This window comes from Rhamphochromis sp. 'chilingali' (assembly GCF_963969265.1).
Source record: "Rhamphochromis sp. 'chilingali' genome assembly, chromosome: 18".
Classification (NCBI taxonomy): Eukaryota; Metazoa; Chordata; class Actinopteri; order Cichliformes; family Cichlidae; genus Rhamphochromis; species Rhamphochromis sp. 'chilingali'.
Window position 1 is genome coordinate 19,530,402 of NC_137945.1, and position 18,390 is coordinate 19,548,791.

The 18,390-nt window shown below is 40.9% G+C and overlaps 1 protein-coding gene across 1 annotated transcript; it reads left to right on the forward strand.

Annotated features, from left to right (window-relative positions):
- The first annotated feature begins 1,485 nt into the window (after window positions 1-1,485).
- Window positions 1,486-18,137, forward strand: slc51a (solute carrier family 51 member A). Its single transcript, XM_080865890.1, has 8 exons — window positions 1,486-1,744; window positions 5,263-5,414; window positions 5,496-5,569; window positions 5,875-6,033; window positions 7,709-7,820; window positions 13,342-13,488; window positions 13,621-13,726; window positions 15,496-18,137. Exons 1-8 carry the CDS (start codon window positions 1,624-1,626, stop codon window positions 15,639-15,641), a joined length of 1,017 nt encoding a protein of 338 aa, XP_080722016.1. The 5' UTR covers window positions 1,486-1,623; the 3' UTR covers window positions 15,642-18,137.
- The last annotated feature ends 253 nt before the right edge of the window (window positions 18,138-18,390 follow it).

Here is an 18,390-nt window from a genome sequence, read left to right on the forward strand (position 1 = left end):
AAAGGCATTAAACAGTGATGGTGTTGACTGGATGGTGACATCAGGCTCTACAAACAAAGCCAGCCAGCAGGAAATTAGATGCAACCAATTGACAGTTTTATTTGAAATTTATCAGCTAAATTTAAGGTTGAACCCAAATGAACTTTAACCTAAATTTCTGGCTTCTAGATGCGAAATTGCTCAAATCAGTGATTTTTCGCCTATTTTGTGAATCACTGGCTGTAACAAGATTGCAGGTGTGAAGAGAAATCTGTTCAAACCTGTAAAACTGTGTCAGGGTTGAAGGCTGTAGAGTGTTGACATTTTCGATCAATTACCCAAATGCAGGCTAGTCAGGGCAAATCAGTTCTAAAGAGTCAGTCTGTAGCAAACAAGGTGAGCCTTGAGAGCCAAGAGAGTTGCACAGGCTTGGTTAAAATGACTCAGTGTTAACTCATTCACTGCCAGCCATTGGCAGTGAATGAGTTAAACCCATTAACTCATTCACTGCCATTGACGGCTATAGACGTCAATGGCAGTGAATGAGTTAATATGAGGTCAGAAAATGATGTGTTATATCATCCTTTTTTTGTACAGTGAAAGATGTGTACTTGTGTAAATCATCTGATGTGAGATGTGTCCCTGTTTTTGTGCCCCTCAGCCATCTCTGTTAATCATTCCTGTGACGGGTCTGTACATGAAACTCAAGGATAAAGGGGTTTAGTCTTGGTGTAAACAAAAAGAAAGGATCCAACCTCGCGAAAAGACAAGGTTTACCTGAACCAAAGAACAAACAAACCAGATATCCAGTGAGGCGTCCTATCATTGTAGTTGTATTTGGTGCTGTTCAGATGCTGTAAACCCACCTGGGTGGTCTCAAATATTTAACAGCCTTTTGAGTGCTGCTCAAAAGTATTGCAAAAAAAGTGAAAGCAGAAAGATGTGTGTGCTTTGTAGGCGCCTCAGTCCAAAGAAATCCCAAAGAAATCCACCACCGACACCACATACACATGCAGCCCTGATGTTGTCAAACTGCCCCTCCTCCTCCGTCCTAAACTCCACTGCCTTGGTACTGTTTTGTAGTAAATTATAAAAGATGTTCCCACTTAGCTCAAATCCTCATCTGTGAAGAGTTGACAGTAACAGTGAAGTGAGTATAGCTAACCCTCTATCAGATTCCACCTTATATATGTGAGTGTGTCATAATGAACAGGAGAGGAGAACGGCTGCTTTTGCGTTCAACGACGCAGGACAAGTTTAAAGTGAGCAGCATTTACAAAAGGGGTCACAAACTACCACTATCCAAATCAGAATATGTTAACCAGATTGCCACCTGATTCTAACGAGTGGCACAAACAGGAATCACATATCAGCTCAGTGTTATCTAAACGGTGAGCAAATCAATATTGCACCAATTCAAAGGAAGCAAGAGTCTCTTAATGAGGGACTACTTTAAAGTCATCCTTTGTGCGTAAGTTCCCCGTCAGATGCAGACAGCTCACCCTTGTCGGTTATTCAAAGGAGGCGGGGTCCAGTTGCACTGACTGAGTGTTGCAGGGTATCTGAGAAGCAGATATGCACTTTTAAAAAGTTTGAGGAGACTCTCAGGAGAAGCCACTTCGGACTTTTACGCATCGAGCGTCCATGGATGGAAAGGGGACCGAGAAGGCACCGACAGGAGCCAACATGAGCAATAGATCCTTCCCTATCTCTGACCCGATATGTCAAACGGAGGACGCTCCTTTCGCCATGGATGTCATCCGCAGTGAGTAAAGCGGGTTCCGCACGGCAGATTTGCCCGTTTTCACGGTTCCCCCCCAAGAGCTCCCTACGAGCAGCAAGAGTAGATCCACGGGAATTTTAATTGGTGGGAGGGTTTTTGTGCACCACTGGGTCGCAGTGCCCTGGCAACGGTGGCGGAGCAGAGAAACTAAACTGCTGGTTGTACTTCATTAGGACTTAATGGGATTCCTGGAAGTCTTTGAACCACACTGGGGAACGAAAGACTGAAGTTGTGCTATGTTGCTGCCCCTTTGCAGCACGATGGTCACTACTTTGAAGTGAGGATTTTTCAGACATATGAAATAAAACATAATATAATATAATATAATATAATATAATATAATATAATATAATATAATATAATATAATATAATATAATATAATATAATATATAGATTTGGCGAGAATTACATATTAATACTGTGTTGGAATACACAGACGATAACATATACGTGTTTTATGGTATCTTGCTCGTGCCCCCCTCCCAGCAAACTATTTAAGCTCAGTTTGACGCTGTCTCAGAGCCAGGCGTGTGCCAACATCTGCTCGGTTTTTTCCCTACCACTGAAGTGTACAGCAAGTGATCTTTTAGTACAGTTACAGACTCCCCCTCATTCGCTTTACATTACTGTAACCCATCTGCGAACAATTAGACAAACCGCACAGCAAAGGTAAACTGTATTCCCCCTAAAACTTTCTACAGATGTGGAGTTAATATTGTTATTGTAATAACAATATCCCAATAATAAGAGCGTGAAAGTGTGAGCCATGTTTACACTTTCAGTTTTATTCTGTGGATGGCTTCCATTTGGCCCGAGGGCGTTTTTTTTCTTTTCTTTTCTTTTTCTTGATTTTTAAAAAAAAAAATTCTTTTTTGAAAAACGTGTTTATTATTTTAATGTGTTTAATGTCTGTTTTGGATCATGCGCACTGCTACACATGATCAGCAACGAGACACACTAAAATAAACAATATTTTGCCCAAATTTCTGACTTTAACTAAATATTTACGTGTAAATCTTCTTTGTGGTTTGCTTACATAAGAACAGTGTTAACTATTACATTTAATGGGATCTAGTTACATTTAAATTTACCTGATATATATTCAGTTTATACTAAGCGCATTTTCCTTAATTATTTTTATGAATTAACCTTCGATTCTACGCTAAATTATTGCTGCATCCTTTTTGTTGAAACTTCAAATTTTTATTTTTTGTAGCGCTGAGATAAATGTCCTTCAGACTGCATGTCTCAGTCAGCAAATGTGCTACAAAGATGTGTAATATTACGTTAGAAAATGAAACCAGATGATTGGCCAGTGGGTAATGTTGTTGTTGTTGTTGTTGTTGTTGTTGTTGTTGTTGTTGTTGTTGTTGTTGTTTAAATTAATTCTCAAAAATCAGCCCCAAAAATCAAGGATTGATTATCCACTGCAGGAGAGCGTAAAACCGTGTGGCCTCGTCACCACTTTGCTGAATTACCCAGACGGTGCCACATGCATATCTGGCTCATCGTATGGTAGCTTGAGTGGTCAAAGAGAACACTTAAAATACCGCTAGAATTTGTGATTTATAGGCTCCAGATTTCAGTCACTGTCTGCCTCATCGCAAACAAATAAACGAACGAATGTCTCTTGTCTATCCTGTGCGCTCAAAACCATGAACAGAGAAGAAATGACACATATTACGAGAATCGTCTTAATTATATCAGCATGCCGGAACTTTTACTCAGCCCTTCCTCCCATTCTTGTTCAGACACAAACCGGATTGCAGATTTCTTATCACACACTGTTCTTTCTGTGAAAAAACAGTTTGAACAATTCAGCCGTAATTACACTTTCTAGCTGCTGGTTTCCAGCTGCTGTGGATGTTTCTGCAACTTACACTTTGCCCCGCATTGCTACTTTCCACTGTGCGTAATCCTGCCCACATGCATGGCACCTTGTTTCAGAATCATTAACCAACTTACAAGAAGCTTACCTACTGCTGTTTCATTTTACGTCTGTGATGGCACTTATGTTTATTGACTACAAAGTAAGTTCTGCTAGCACAAAGATGAATATCAACAGCCTAACAGTGGGCAAAGCCACAGGAGCTTGGTTTGGTCTGGCAGTATTTGGCTTTAGTTTATTTGAATGGTTGTTGAATCATTTTAACAGAAGCCCACAAATATATTAACCTAGTAATACACTCCCCCATTAAACCCCCCATTGCCAGGATTTAACTAAGCAAACAGATAAGAGCCTTCCACTGGACAGTTACTGCAGCAATGATTCACCTCACAACAGCTGAATTCAGCACTGAGTTCTCATTTCTTCAACATCTGTGTCAGTAGGCATATCCTGTGGTCGCGGTAAAAGATGTTTATCATTTTCAGAAGAGTCAAAATGTTGGCCTGTGTCAAGCAAAGAAAACGCCCAAGATTGCTGAAACTACTAAAACTGGGTTAACTCTCTGACACACTATTAAAACTAGGAAAGATAGCGGTGACCAAACATCTAGAAATCAACTGTAGAGCTCACATTTGAGCTCACATTTATGAAAATGAGAGCATTTCAATATACAATATGAAGAAAACTCAACAAACTGGGATTAAATAGCTGTGAGCCTTAAGAAAAGTACTTATCAGTGAGGCTTGAAAAAAAAAGCCTTACTGAGCATAAAGGTTGGCATCTGGAGTGATGTGAGAAGATCATGTAGTCTGATAAAGATTAAAGTGATGGGAGCATCAGTGTCAGAGGAGAGCTGATGAAGCAATACTCAGCTGTCATGCCTGGTGTCTACCGAACAAGCCTGAGCAGTGCAGTGGGTGATGCTGTGATCTGGGGCTGCGTCAGCTGGTCGGGTCTTGGTTCATCGGTGTAATAAGGCCAAAAAACTGAGCTCAGTTGACAATATGAATATACTGAATCAAACAGGCACAGGCATATTTAGATTCAGACAAAGCCAGAGTTCACTGGGCTCAAATTGTGCAAGAGTGATTCAGGGAACATGAAATATCACGTTTCTCTTCGGCCCACTGAGAACCTTTGGGACATCCTGGAGGAGACTTTGGGCAGCAGTCACACTTGACTGATCTCTTTGACATCAGAGGGCTCTTGTGGTTTACAGGATCAAACCTAATTGGACTTTTTCCTCTAAACAGCATGCGAGCACTTAGCTTCTCATGTTGCCATATCAGGGTAACACTTTGCTGGCTCTGCACTTTGACATAACATTTTCAGCTGCAGGTAGTATTTTGAGCAAATGGTAAAAATATATCAGCAACAATACCCATGAGGAGAATCAAGTTTACATTTTATTCGCCACATGCAGTGACAGGTTGCCCTGCAGTGGAACGAACCCGTCCCCCGACCTTACGCACACAACACAGACATCACACGGGGATATAAGTGAGTGCTTATCAGTGTGTGCGTGTCCATAGTTCAGCTGACGAAGATCACATCGACCATCTCAGATTTAATGAAAGCAAATTTATTTTCCTTTTCCTTTGTTAATTTCAGGGTTTGGTGTCTTTGACTACATCCTGTATGGCATCTTGACCTTCATGGCAACAGTTTCTTTGCTGGTCTTCTTAGAGGAATGTATCTACATCTATAGGAAAGTACCTGCCAATAAGAAGAGTCTCATCATCTGGGTGAATGGAGCAGCACCGGTGAGAACAGTTTGCAGAAAAGAAACAGATGACACAAACGTATACCTGGATCTTTAATTGACGCTTGTCTCATTTTTTCAGGCGATTGGCACCATGTCATGTCTGGGGATGTGGTTCCCCAGAGCTACCCTGTTTACTGATATGTTCTCTGGCTGGTGGGTTTTTATTTCTTTTCCCCACTCGTCCCTTCTCTTTTACTCACCCTCCGTTTCCCACTGTGCTGTGTGTCTCTCTGACCAGCAGAGTCCTGCTGTGAAAGATAATAGTGAAACCTGAACCTCAGAACCTACAGAAAAACTGAAAACAGGAGTGCTGTTAAGTACTGTGTGACGTGTCATTTACTTTTCTACTACTCTTCCTGAGCCCTCCTCCAAAAACCTCTTTCTCTTATTCTTCCTACATTCCTAGATTTCATTCCCATGTTCCTTGTTTCCATTTACCTGCCTCTCTTTCACCGTAGTTACTTTGCCATCGTGGTGTTCAAGTTCCTGATCCTGATGGTGGAAGAGTTGGGTGGCGACGAGGCGTTTCTGAAGCGTGCAGGAAAATATAAACTGAAGATCAGCACGGGGCCTTGTTGCTGTTGCTGCTGTTGCCTGCCAGAGGTGGCCATCACACGGTAAATCCACAAGTGACACCATCACTTTTCTGCTTTAGCTTTCTGTCGTGTAAGCTGAAAGCAAATCTACTTGTTTTTTAAAACGCAAATGACTAACTTCTGGAGAGCACTCAGCAGATGCATATCTTCAGAATAGTCACTAAAGCTGATGATGATGATGATGGACGTCTTCCGATCTTGGTTTTTTGTTATTCTTGGCAAAAGAGCCTTTTTCTTTGGTAGATTTTTTTCCTCCTTGGTAGGTAGGGGCGGAGGGGGCTTTAAGGCTATAAACACCAGATTAAATTAACTAGATTAAACCTCATGGCTAAGTTTGGCTTTTAAAGGAGCATGTCAACATCCGCAAAAGTTCTCTGAAAGCAGTCAGAGAGATCTGAAAGCAATTTTGCCAGTGCAATCAAGCATGAGCTCTCGTGTTTGCTTGTAGTCCAGGCTTATTTTATTGAAGTTTTACGTATAAGGAAGAATAGCCTTGAAATGGCGTGTTCACCTGCGCCGTAGTTTCTATTTATTTACTGTCCACATTTAATAGTTCCAGCGAAGGGTGGTCAGTTTCCAAATATGTTTCCACCGATGCTTTGATATTGGGCAATTGCTCGAGAACAGGCAGATGGCAACAACCTGGAATGCTAATGAAGCACAGACCATGGCGGGTGGCTTTGAAGTAGTTTGCACCCCCGTTCAAACATTACACAAACACAGAGCCTCTTTGCATAGAGCATTGAATTCACACTAGAGCTTCAGTCTGGTTCTCAGAATCCAGGTTGCACTACTGGTCATTCAACTTGTTCGGGGTGGGGCAGCATTTACAGAACAGACATATCACCCCCCTGTTTTGCAGAAAAAAGCCAAGTGGCACCATGTGTTGCAATGGACTTTCTGATTTGGCCATTTTAATCAGATACAGGAGTCGCACACTGGTTTGTCTGTCTGTCTGCAGAATGCATTATCTGAACAGAGCTGACCTGGCGTCCCAGTTCAGTTTCATCCCTTAGAGAAGTGCCGATCTATGAACGCATTACTTTTGAAGCCTAAAGATGATGACCAGACAGAACAGCCGCTGCAATTAAAGTTCACAGTTAATGGCGATAGAAATGTTCGCTCCCAGTTCTGCTAATATGAACTTGATTGTAGTTTCAGTGTATAGAAAGGATAGATTCCAGGCCAAAGATCAAAAAGACCAAGGGGTCTAAACAAATAAGAAAAAGGGTGAACATGCCACATATTTGGCCACACAAGCATTATCTTCTTCCCACGTAGTTTCTTGGAATGAGGCCACACTGTTGCCAGGCAGTGACAGGCAAATGTGCAAAGTTAACAAAAAATCCTTTTAAAGCCTTCATTCTGCATTGCAAGATGATGACAATCAAGCCAGGGCATGCTCAGCTACTTATACTGTGCCCCGTTTTTATGTTTAAAAACCCCCCACTAATGCACCTCAGAAGCACAATGTTGTTTTGGTTGCGTAACCGCAGTCAAATCTTGACATGCCAGCAGCACACAGAGATGTGTCCAGATCCACTCTTTATTGCTCCAGACATCCTGAAGTAATGTTCGAGGGCAGGTACAGTGGAACTGCACAATGAACTTTTTGTGTTTTTTACTGTAAATCAGAGGTTAGATTATTCCGGGTCATCAGCAGATAATGAAATGGTTTCCTCTGTTTCGTCTCCAGACGCTCTCTCTTCCTGCTCAAACTTGGCTCCATCCAGTTTGCCGTCCTGAAGACTGCCTTCACCATCTTTTCCATTGTTCTCTACACCAACGACAACTACCATGTGAAGGATGTGAGTTGAAAGCACAGAAATGTAAACAACTATCTCTCCAAATACAAACCCAATTCTGAAACAGTTGGGGTGCTGTGTAAAGATTTTAAAATCTCACAAACAAATTTAATATTCACAATAGAATATTTTTAAAAGACATCAAATTTCTTAACCGTACCATTTTAGAAAAAAAAAATCATCTCATTTTGAATGTGGTGGCAGCAACACGTCTCCAACAATTTGGGACAGAGGCAACAAAAGGCTGGAAAATTCAAGTGGTTTTTTTTTGGGGGGGGAAATATAGACGCCACATTCTCTGGACTAAAGAGGAGAGGAACCATCCAGCTTGTTATCAGTGTTCAGTTCAAATTCCTTCATCCCTGATAGGATGGGGTTACATTAGTGCCTGTAGAATTGGCAACTTGCACATCTGGTAAGGCGCCAGCAGTGCTGAAAAACATATAAAGGTTTTAAAGACACATATACTCTCATCCAGATGTATTTTTCAGGGAAGGCTTTGAATATTTCAGCAAGATACTGCATACTGCAGCTATTACAACAGATGGCTTTATAATAAAAAAGTCCAGGTGTTGAACTGGCCTGTCTGCAGGCCCAAACCTTTCACTAACGGAAAACATCTGGCACATCATGAAATAGAAAATACAGGAAAGAAGGACTGTTGGGCAACTAGAATCCTATATGGTGTAGAGCAGGGCTGCGTTAACGGTTCATTAAAATTTGGCGTCTGAAACAGAAATAGAAGCAATCAAATTATTACCCCATCAGGGACATAATTCAAAGACACCATTAAAAAAATTATGCATCAGATTTCCCACAAATTTTAAAGCAACAACTTAATATGGTACTCAGTTGTCTGAATGGCCCCCACGAGTTTGTATACATGCCTGAACATCTAGTTTAGATTTTTGGATTTTTGTTTTAATTGGGGCATGCTCCTAATGAGATGAAAGATGGTGCTCTGGAGAATCTACTTCCTAAATCTGGACCAGAGTATCACTGAGCTCCTGCACAGCTTCAGCTGGGACCTGGAGGCGTCGTTTAGACCGAAACATAATGTACTATTGCTACATAAGGCCAGGCATTGTCGTACACCAGGAGGAATCCAGGACCCACTGCACCAGCTTAGGGTCTGACAGTGGGTCCAAGGATTTCACTCCGATAATGGACGTTAGGGGGCCGTTGTCTAACCTGTAGAGATCTGTGCGTCCCTCCATGGATATGCTTTTGCAGACCATCACTGACCCACTGCCAAACCGATCATGCTGAACGATGTTACAGGCACCATAACGTTCTCCATAACTTCTCCAAACTCTTTCACATCTGTCACATGTGCTCAGGGTAACCCTGCTCTCATCTGTGAAAAGCACAGGGCAACAGAGATGGACCTGCCAATTCTCTTATTCTATTGCAAACTCAATCAGGCTCAATGGCGCTGGGCAGTGAGCACAGGGCCCAAAGGACATCCTGTCCACGGGCCACCCTCATGAAGTCTGCTACTGATTTTTTGGTCATAGACAATTACGACAATGGCCTGACGGAGGTCATCTTGTAGGGCTCTGGCAGTGCTCATCTTGCTCCTCTTTGCAGAAAGGAGCACATACCAGTCCTGCTGATGGGTTAAGGACTTTCTTTGACCCTGCAAAATTACTTTAGGAGAGATGTACATGTAAATTCCAGGAGCACGCTGTTGAAACATAGCAAACCTTCTGCTACATGCTGATGTGCTCTCCTGGAGGACTTGGACTACCTGTGCAACCTATGCAGTGTCCAGGTATACCCTCATACTGACCCTAGCCAAATGCAAAATCTAGTGAAAATCTTTCAGTGGTCGCCATCTGTAAAAGTAGTCCTGTCTTGGTGGTTGTCTCATTGTTTCATCTCTTGTGCACCTGCTGTTACTGTCATTTCATGAACACCAAAGCAGCCAAAACTGCTACATAAACGATCAGATCAGTGTCCCAGTATTTTAACTGACTTAATGCTATCCTCTGATTAAAAATAGTTCATTTAATTCTTTTAAGCCGTGTGTAAACTCAAGTTACTCATGTCCATTTATACTCATGCACAGCCCTCAACACGCTCCTGGAAACATTCCTGTGAGATTTTTGCCCATATCCACATGATTCTATCACAGTTAGCATCTGCAGATTTGTTGGCTGCACGTCCATGATATCAATCTACCGTTCCACTGCATCTCAAAGATGCTCTGTTGCATTAAGATCTGGTGATTGTGGAGGGTGTTTGAGGACAGCAAACTCATTGTTGTGTCCAAAAAAGCAGTTTCAGATGATTTGAGCTTTGTGGCATGGTGTGTTATCTTGCTGAAAGCAGCCGTTACAGGATGGGTACACTGGTCATAAAGGGATGGACACAGTCAGCAACAATACTCAGATAGGCTGTGGTGTTTAAACAATACTCAATTTAGTAGAATTTAGTACAAAGAGGCCCAAAGACAGCCATGAAAACATCTCCCACACCATTACACCAGCAGCCTGAACTGGGTGAATCCAGTCTTTCATACCAAATTCTGACCCTACTGTCCAAATCTCAGAGCAGAATTGAGACTTATCAGACCAAAGAGCATATTTCCAATCTTCTATTGTCCAATTTTGGTGAGCCTGTGTGAATTACAAAAGTATCACTTTTGAATTACTGATGCCTTTCTTTCCATTCAAAGCAATTCACTACCAAACCTAGGCATCAACCAGGCATTTTAACCCAGGGAACAGACAAGATATTATTCTTTATAAACCCTAGTGTGAGAAAATCCCAGAAGATCAGCAGTTTCAGATCAGGGCGTCTGGCACCAACAACCATGCCACATTCAAAGTTATGCAAATCGTCTTTTTTCCTCACTCTGATGCTCGAACTTCAGTAGGTCATCTGGTCCATGTCTACATGCCTAGGTGCAATAGCAGTTGAGTTGCTGCGATGTAATTGGCCAATTAAACATTTGTGTTTAGGAACATCCCCATAATTATTATTAGTCCTTATACACCTCATCCCCCATCACACTGAACACTGGTGCTCCACAGGGGTGTGTACTGAGCCCTCTCCTGTACTCACTCTACACCTACGACTGCACAGCCACTAACAGCTCCAACATCATTGTGAAGTTTGCGGACGACACTACAGTGGTGGGTCTTATCACCAACAGTGATGAGACAGCTTACAGGGAGGAGGTCAGCGCCCTGACCCACTGGTGTCAAGACAACCATCTCACCCTCAACGTCGCAAGGACAAAGGAGTTGATAGTGGACTTCCGGAGGTGCAGAGAAGTACACACCCCCATCACCATCAACGGCGCTGCTGTGGAGAGAGTGAGCAGCTTCCGGTTCCTTGGCGTACACCTGGCTGAGGATCTTACGTGGTCAGTACACACAAACAAAACAGTGAAGAAGGCGCAGCAGCGCCTCTTCTTTCTCAGGAGACTGAAAAGATTCGGCATGAGCCCCCGCATCCTCAGGACCTTCTATCGCTGTGCCATTGAGAGCATCCTCACTGGATGCATCACCACCTGGTATGGCAACAGCACCGCCTACAACTGCAAAGCTCTCCAGCGAGTAGTGCGGTGCTCTGAACGGATAATTGGAGGTGAGCTTCCCTCCCTCCAAGACATCTACAGGAAGCGCTGCCTGAGGAAAGCGGGGAGGATCATCAAGGACTCCAGTCACCCCAGCCATAAACTGTTCAGACTGCTTCCATCAGGAAGGAGGTTCTGCAGCATCCGGTCCCGTACCAGCAGACTGAGAGACAGCTTTTTCCATCAGGCCATCAGACTGCTGAACACTTCATAGACACCTCAGCTTCACTACTGGAACTTTAACATTATGCACTCCACACTGTATATAAATGCCACTTGTTTTGCACATATTCAACTCTGTATATTTTATATATTTTATTATTATTATTATTATTATTATTTTATTTTATTTTTTTACTATTTAATTTGTAAAAATGTGTATACACACACACACACACACACACACACACACACACACACACACACACACACACACACACACACACACACACACACACACGTAGGAAAATATTTAGTATACACATCCAGAAATGCATACACTATTATATATTGTACATATATTTATTAGTTTCAGGTTGGCCATTCTTGTATTTTGCTCGTTTGTGTTGTTGTGTTTGCACATCTCTGTTGCTTGTGGGGCTCGCACACAAGAATTTCACTCGCATGTGCTGTGCCAGTGTGCCTGCACATGTGATGTGACAATAAAAAGTGATTTGATTTGATTTGATTTACAATATAATATGTATATTATAGCTCATTATGGCTGTAGCTCAGGTGGCAGAGCAGGTCAGCCACTAATCAGAAGATCGGTGGTTCGATCCCAGGCTGCCTCCTCGCTGCATGCCAAATATCCTTGGGCAAGATACTAACCCCATGTTTGCCTACTGGTGGTGGTCAGAGGGCCCGGTGGCCTTGCCTCTGTCAGTGCGCCCCAGGGCAGCTGTGGCTACAACGTAGCTTGCCATCACCAGTGTGTGAATGTTTGTGTGAATGGGTGAATGACTGAATGTAGTGTAAAGCGCTTTGGGGTCCTTAGGGACTGAGTAAAGTGCTATACAAATGCAGACCATTTACCATAATATCCTGTACAGACATGTGAAAAATATACAATAACAAATGAAGTAAGAGCGACATTAAAAACAATCACACTAACTAAAAGAATTATTCTCTCGTTCCATTAAGATGGATTTAAACTCTCCCAACGTAACCAGTTGAACTGGTATTCCTAATAAAGTGCCCAGTGACAGTAAAATGTAATTGAAACTACCCTGAAATCCTGATAAAGCCGTTTTCATTTCTGTATTTTTGTTGTTAGTTTCTATTAAACCCTGATTCTTTTGTCCCCATGATAGAACAGAGAAAACCGATTCATAGTGTGTTAAAACATTTATATTTCTTTTTATTCAATCATCTTCCGGAAGAGAGAGACCCCTGCGCAGCCCAAACGCCAGTTGCAGGATCTCTCACATTAGAATCATAAACTGTGTCTCATATAGGTATTATTATGGTACTTTACACTTCACAGTTTCAATACAACCATTGCTTATATGGCAAAGTTCCTCTTTTCTGTCTGGTTTCCTGTATTTATTAATATACTGTACAGCTCTACACTTCCTGTTTTCAGTCTGGCTGAGCACTTAGTTTATGAGTCAAAAGTGGTCTTGCTCTACAAACTTTCATTATTAAAGTACATAAAACAATATAATAAGAAAATAAGGATACTAAGGATATATTAATTACATGACATTTCTCATGTCAGCTGACAAAGCTCTGCTTATAGTACTGTTAAACCAATATTATAACTCCAATTTTGTATGAAAAAGATAAATCACCATATTCATATGTTAAAGACAATGGCCAAGCTCTGTTTTGACCATTTTTATATAAAATGTGTGTGTGTGTGTGTGTGTGTGTGTGTGTGTGTGTGTGTGTGTGTGTGTGTGTGTGTGTGTGTGTGTGTGTGTGTTGTTGTTGCAGGTAAGTGCTACAGGAGATGCAATATGGATCAACTGTTTTGTAGGCGTCTTGACAATCACAGGTTTGTGGCCTGTTGGCATCACGTTTATACACCTGAAGAACACCCTGCGAACAATAAAGATCGTCCCGAAATACGCCATGTATCAGGTAAGACACTGATCAAGCACATGTGCACACTTTTTGGATAAAGACTAATAACAGATTTGAAAGACTGTTTTACCAGGATAACACAAGCTGCAACTACAATTAGTCCTTATATGTTTTCATTTGTGTCGTTAGCTGCTCCTAATTCTTACCCAGCTGCAGACAGCTATTATCAACATCTTGGGCAGGAATGGCATCATCGCCTGCTCTCCACCTTTCCCCTCATCTATCAGAGGATACAGTGAGTTTACATCCATCTATCCAGTCAGACCAATCATCCACATATTTACAGTTCCATATATATTTGGACACTGACACAAGTTTTATTTTTGTATGTGTTTACTGAAACACATTTCGATCATAGTTAAATAATATACTTGGACATAATGTGTAAACTCCTTTCATTTGCGGGTATCCACATTCAAACTGGAGGTAGGGTTTAGGTATTCCAGCTCCTTAGCATATGCCATCTTCTTTTTAAAGCGACCAAATGTAATTGGACTATTAATTCAAAGGCTATTTATTGGGGCAGGTGTGGGCAATTCTTGAATATGTCATTATCAGTTAAGCAGATAAAAGAACTTGAGTTGATTTAAGGTGTGGTTCTTGCATTTGAAAGATTTTGCTGTGAACAGACAAAATGTGGTCAAAGGAGCTCTCCATGCAGGTGAAATAAGCCATCCTTAAGCTGCAAAAACAGAAGAAAAAAAAACATCTGAGAAATTGCTGCAATATTTGGAGTTGCAAAATGTACATACAGTTTGGTGCATCCTGAGAAAGAAAGAACGCACTGGTGAACTCAACAATGTAAAAAGACCTGGACGTCCAAAGAAGACAACAGTGGTGGATGATCAGAGTCATTTCCACGGTGAAGAGAAATCTCTTCACAACAGCCAACCAAGTAAACAACACTCTCCAGGATGTAGGCGCATCGATATCCAAGTGTACTATAAAGAGAAGACTGCATGAAAGTAAATACAGAGGGTTCACTGCGAGCTGCAAGCCACTCATAAGCCTCAAGAATAGAAAGGCTAGATTTGGGTTTTGCTAAAAAATAAAATAAAATTAAAAAAACATCTCAAAAAGCCAGCACAGTTCTGGAAAAACATTCTTTAGACAGATGAAACCACAATCAACCTCTACCAGAATGATGGCAAGAAAAAAGCAAGGAGAAGCGTAAAACGCCTCATGTCTCTGAATCCAAAGCAAACAATATCTATAACACACGGCGGAGGCAAGTGTGATGGCTTGGTCGTGCATGGCTGCCAGTGGCACTGAGACACTAGTGTTTATTGATGACGTGACACAGGACAGAAGCAGCATAATTTCTGAAGTGTTCAGAGGCATACTGTCTGCTCAAATCCAGCTCAATGCAGTAAAATTGATTGGGCGGCATTTCAAAATACAGATGGAGAATAACCCAAAACTCGCCAAAGGAACTCAGGAGTTTTATTAAAGCAAATAAGTAGAGTATTCTTGAATGGCCAAGTCAGTCAGCTGATCTTAACTCGGTTGAGCATCCATTTCACTTGTCGAAGACTAAACTTTGGACAGAAAGGCTCACAAACACACAGCAACTGAAAGCCACTGCAGTAAAGGCCTAGTAGAGCATAAAAAGGAGGAAATCTGGTGATGTCCATGAGCTCAAGACTTCAGGCTGTCATTGTTAGCAAAACCATTAAAAATAAACATTTTATTTTCACTTATTTAATTTGTACAATTACTTTAGAGCCCCTGGTATGAAGGTATTGTGTTAAAAAATACTCTAGTTGCTCACATTTTTAGGCAATCTTTTTGTTCCCCCACTGAATTAAAGCTGAAATTCTGCACCTCAACTGCATCTGAGTTTTTTCATCTAAAGTCACTGTGGGTAATTTACAGAACCAAAATAAGAGAAAAAAAGCAGTCCCAATCTAACTGTATCATATTTAGCATGCATCAGTATCCTTATTTTTTACCAGTAACCCTGTGACAGCTGAGCTTCGTTGTGCCCTTATTCTGCTTTCGCAGTGATGAGCCAGCAGCTGCTGATCATGGAGATGTTCATCATGACGATGGTGACACGGCTGCTCTATAGACGACAGTACAATCCTTTACCTGAAGAGCAGGATGCCAATGAAAACACCAGGATGACTGACTTAACACAGTCTCCATGAGAGCTAAATTGTGTTAATGTGTGTGTGTGTGTGTGTGTGTGTGTGTGTGTGTGTGTGTGTGTGTGTGTGTGTGTGTGTGTGTGTGTGTGTTTGATTCATATTTTCTTTCTAGTATTTGATTAAGACATTGCATATATTCAAAATAACAAATATGAATTATATGTAAATGGGTCGTGTAGCTACTCACTAAGGTTACCGGGCTGCGAGTCCGCTACAAAGTGTTGATTGACAGGATACTCAGGTCATGTACAGGCATGTGAAATTAATAAGAACATCCCGTGGAAATGGACTGACTCTCTTTGAAAACCTGCATTTTTTTTTCATACACAGTAAGTGGGACTAAAAAACAAAACAGTTGAAAGAACATTTTGCAGAGTATCTGGTTATCTGGCAACAGATCAGCAAAATTACTGCAAATAAAAAGAGCATCTTAGAGAGGCAGAGTTTCTCAGAAGTAAAAAATTGGCAGAGGTTCACCAATCTGCAAAAAAATCAAAAATCAGAATGATGTTCCTCAATGTAAAATTGCAAAGACTTTGACTATCTCAGCATCTACGGTGCCTGATGTCATCCAACGATTCAGAGAACCTGGAGAAATCTCCGTGCACAAGTGACAAGACCAAAAATCGATATGGATGCATGCGATATTCAGGTTGTAAAACGACACTGCATTAAAAACAGGTGTCATTCTATCATGGAAATATCTGCACAGGCTCAGGAACACTTCCAGAAATCACTGTCTGTGAATACAGTTCACTGTACTGTACACAAAAACAGGTACAGGCAATAGCTTGAAGAGTTCAAATACAGCTTTACTAAAGACTCCGACATTGGACTTGTTTTGTCCTAGAGCTCTTAGTGCTACATTTGACACCACATTCTCACATTTTCGAGGTCATTTTTTGTGTAATAACACTTGTATACACCCTTTCCCCCCCCAGAAGAACCCTTTAGTTTTCCTCCAAAACATAATCTGCATTGAGACACAGAACCACATCTGACTGCCAGAAAACATGTTCTTAATTAAGTGGTATCGGGGGGGTTGTTTTAGGAGATGTTTTATTTTACAAATATGGGATTTCCCCATAATTTACCAGAGATGTTGCTGAAAGAAATATGTAGGCTAATTTGATACCATTTGAGTAATGGCTTGTAAAGTACACAAGTGAAAGAAAGCCTTTGTCTGTGGAGATTTCAATGCATGATTTCCTTACGCTTGCGAAACAGATAAAGGAAAAAAGCTGGAACAGCATCATAAATCCTCACTGATGGATGCTGGTTCTCATCTACTTGAGGTCATTGCAATGGTGCTCAGTTACAAGAAGACAACACTACAGAAAAATAAAGCAAAGCAAATGTTTTAAAAAATCACCAAAGTTCAGATGAGTGAAGTATCAAGTACTGTGCAAAAGTCTTGAGTTAGCCTCACTAACTCAAGACATGAAGCAATATTCGATCTACACATAACAAACTTAAAAAGAGGCTTTTGTTACTAGCAGACAGTTCCCAAAACATATCATTTGTTTGCATTTCTTTAGGTGATTCGATAAAAAATGTTAAACTTAAAGTGTGACAGGCATAAAACGGTATTTTCTTCCTCCACTTGTCTAGTTTTCTCTATTTTTAGGACACACTGCCCTTAGATACGCCAAGTCTTCGACTATGTACAGCAAATGAACAGTATTTAAAAGTCGTGTTCTTAAGAAACAGGAAGAAAAAAATCAAAGACCTGACACGTGCATCTTCTGAGCCATCTGCTGTTGACAGAAATGGTCTCAGTGGATGTTTGGCTCTGAAAAAGCTGTACTTAAATATTTCAGATTATCAAAAATGGACTTAAAATTAGTGATGGCAGGTTTTATGACAGTAAATAAATGTAATATTTTTTTCTTGAATCGTCGTCAATAAATGTGGAAGAAGTCTGGCGAGATGGTCAACATTGAATGTCTTCAGCTATCTCTGTCATGATTTGGAGATGCGGTGTTGCGGATCTTCTCAAAACGGACGGATTACACGTGCATAAAAGGTCATATTTTGATTCATTATACCACAACCGTGAGTACCATGATTGGCAATAACTTTCTTTTTCAGCATGACAATGATCCCAAACACTCTGCCACTGGCACCAAGTTTACAATGAGCTTTAAATGCTATTTGAGAGAACTGAAGACTGCTTTAAAAGTAATGACAAGAAAGCTTGGCTAACGGAATTTAAGCTGTATTGAAGAATATAGGTGGTCATACCAAGCACTAACAGTAAAGCTTGTTACAGCTGTACTTCCAGTACATTTGCTTATATTTCAGTGTACACGTTGAACCTATTAATCACTTTAGTAACAAAATACAAAGAAATGAGGAGTGGCTTTAGACGTTTGTGCAGTACTGTATTTTAATATTCATTTATTATTAAAAAAAATTTGTCCATTACATGCTGACATTTTACAGTTTAACATCAGCGTACCTGCAATCCTCCGACTCCCTGGGTTACAAAGAGAATTGGAAATAACTAGCAGGCCAATTTTAAAGTCTTTCTAAAAAGTTGAATTAGCATTAAATTTAAAAAAGGTGATTGTTTTTTGTTTTGTTTTGGGGTTTTTTTGGAAAACTATAGGTGCCCAAATAGAGTATTATTAAATGCATATAATGCACATATGTATGCATGAATGTATGATATGTTGGCCTACTTTAACTATTCACATGTGGTTATTTTAAAAAGGTAATGTTCTAACAGTTCTCCGCTGTGGTGTTT

Coding starts and splice junctions, on each gene's coding strand:
- slc51a (XM_080865890.1), top strand. CDS start 1,624: ATGGATGGAAAGGGGACCGAGAAGGCACCGACAGGAGCCAACATGAGC. Junction 5,415..5,495: donor GGGTGAATGGAGCAGCACCG/GTGAGAACAGTT, acceptor TCATTTTTTCAG/GCGATTGGCACCATGTCATG. Junction 7,821..13,341: donor ACAACTACCATGTGAAGGAT/GTGAGTTGAAAG, acceptor TTGTTGTTGCAG/GTAAGTGCTACAGGAGATGC.